Source organism: Trichechus manatus, unplaced genomic scaffold, assembly GCF_000243295.1.
Source record: "Trichechus manatus latirostris isolate Lorelei unplaced genomic scaffold, TriManLat1.0 scaffold00061, whole genome shotgun sequence".
Lineage (NCBI taxonomy): Eukaryota > Metazoa > Chordata > Mammalia > Sirenia > Trichechidae > Trichechus > Trichechus manatus.
This window is the reverse complement of record NW_004443997.1, coordinates 3,664,006-3,665,047: the sequence shown is the minus strand read 5'-3', so window position 1 is coordinate 3,665,047 and position 1,042 is coordinate 3,664,006. Positions and strand designations below refer to the sequence as shown.

The window sequence follows — 1,042 nt, the reverse complement described above, 5'->3', positions numbered from 1 at the left end:
GTAGAGAAAACCATTTTGATTGAGGAATAAGTGTGCACACACCTAACTGTCTTTATAAAAATGCCATTAAGTGACCCAGTTCTGTGTCAACAGGGTCAATGTGCCAAAGAGACATCCATCAATGACAAGAACGACTGGAAAACGGTTTCTAACGCCTTTTCTGTCATTGATTTTACTGAAGAGGACCTCGAGGTATGGGCCCTCGGGGCAGGACTGCCAGTTTAGCCTGGGATTGAGAAAACAATCATGGTTTCTTGGTGTTTGCATAGTAGGGTTGCCAGATTCAGCGAATAAAAACAGAACACCCAGTTACATTTGAATTTCAGATAAGCAATGACTAATCAATGGCTAATTTCTAGTATAAGTATATCCCAAATATTGCACTGGATGTGGACTTATACTAAAAAATTAGCCATTGTTAATCTGAAATTCAAATAGAAATAGGCATTCTGTATTTTATCTGGCAACTCTGAGTTTTCCCAGTGTTGGGAGCAAGCAGGAAATGACATTTCTTCTTACCCTCGGTTAAGTCCACTCTCAAATATTTAGATCCCAGAGAATCACAGGATTATCTCCTCCCTGCCCCCTGCCCCAAGTTTCTGTTTTGGTACAAACTGTAGGATTTATAAACATTCCAAAACAATTTTTTTATTGTGGTTAAAATATATATAACGTGGTAGAATAATTTGGAAAACGATAGTTGTAATGGTTGCACAACATGATGAACGTCATCAATATCGCTGAATTGTACATGGACAAATTGAACTGGCAAATGTTGTGCTAATGTATATATTTTTTACCACAATAAAAAATATATATATATGTGTATGTGTATATATATATTTGTGGGTGTGGGTGTGTGTGTGTATGTATGTATATATACGTTTACATATATATATCACACGACGTTTGCCATTTTAACCTTTTTCAAGTGTACAATTTAGTGACATTAATTACATTCACCGTGTTGTATGCCCGTCACCACCATCCATTTCCAAATACTTTTCACCACCCTCAACAGAAAATCAGTGCCTCTTAAGCA

The 1,042-nt window shown here is 36.7% G+C and overlaps 1 protein-coding gene across 1 annotated transcript in view; it reads left to right on the top strand.

Moving 5' to 3' along the window:
- MYO1H (myosin IH) overlaps window positions 1–1,042 on the top strand; it is a 54,780-nt gene that overhangs the window by 16,199 nt on the left and 37,539 nt on the right. Inside the window, exon 6 of the mRNA XM_023733656.1 lies at window positions 94–192. Within this exon, the coding sequence (XP_023589424.1) occupies window positions 94–192 (99 nt within the window). The remainder of the gene's footprint in view (window positions 1–93; window positions 193–1,042) is intronic.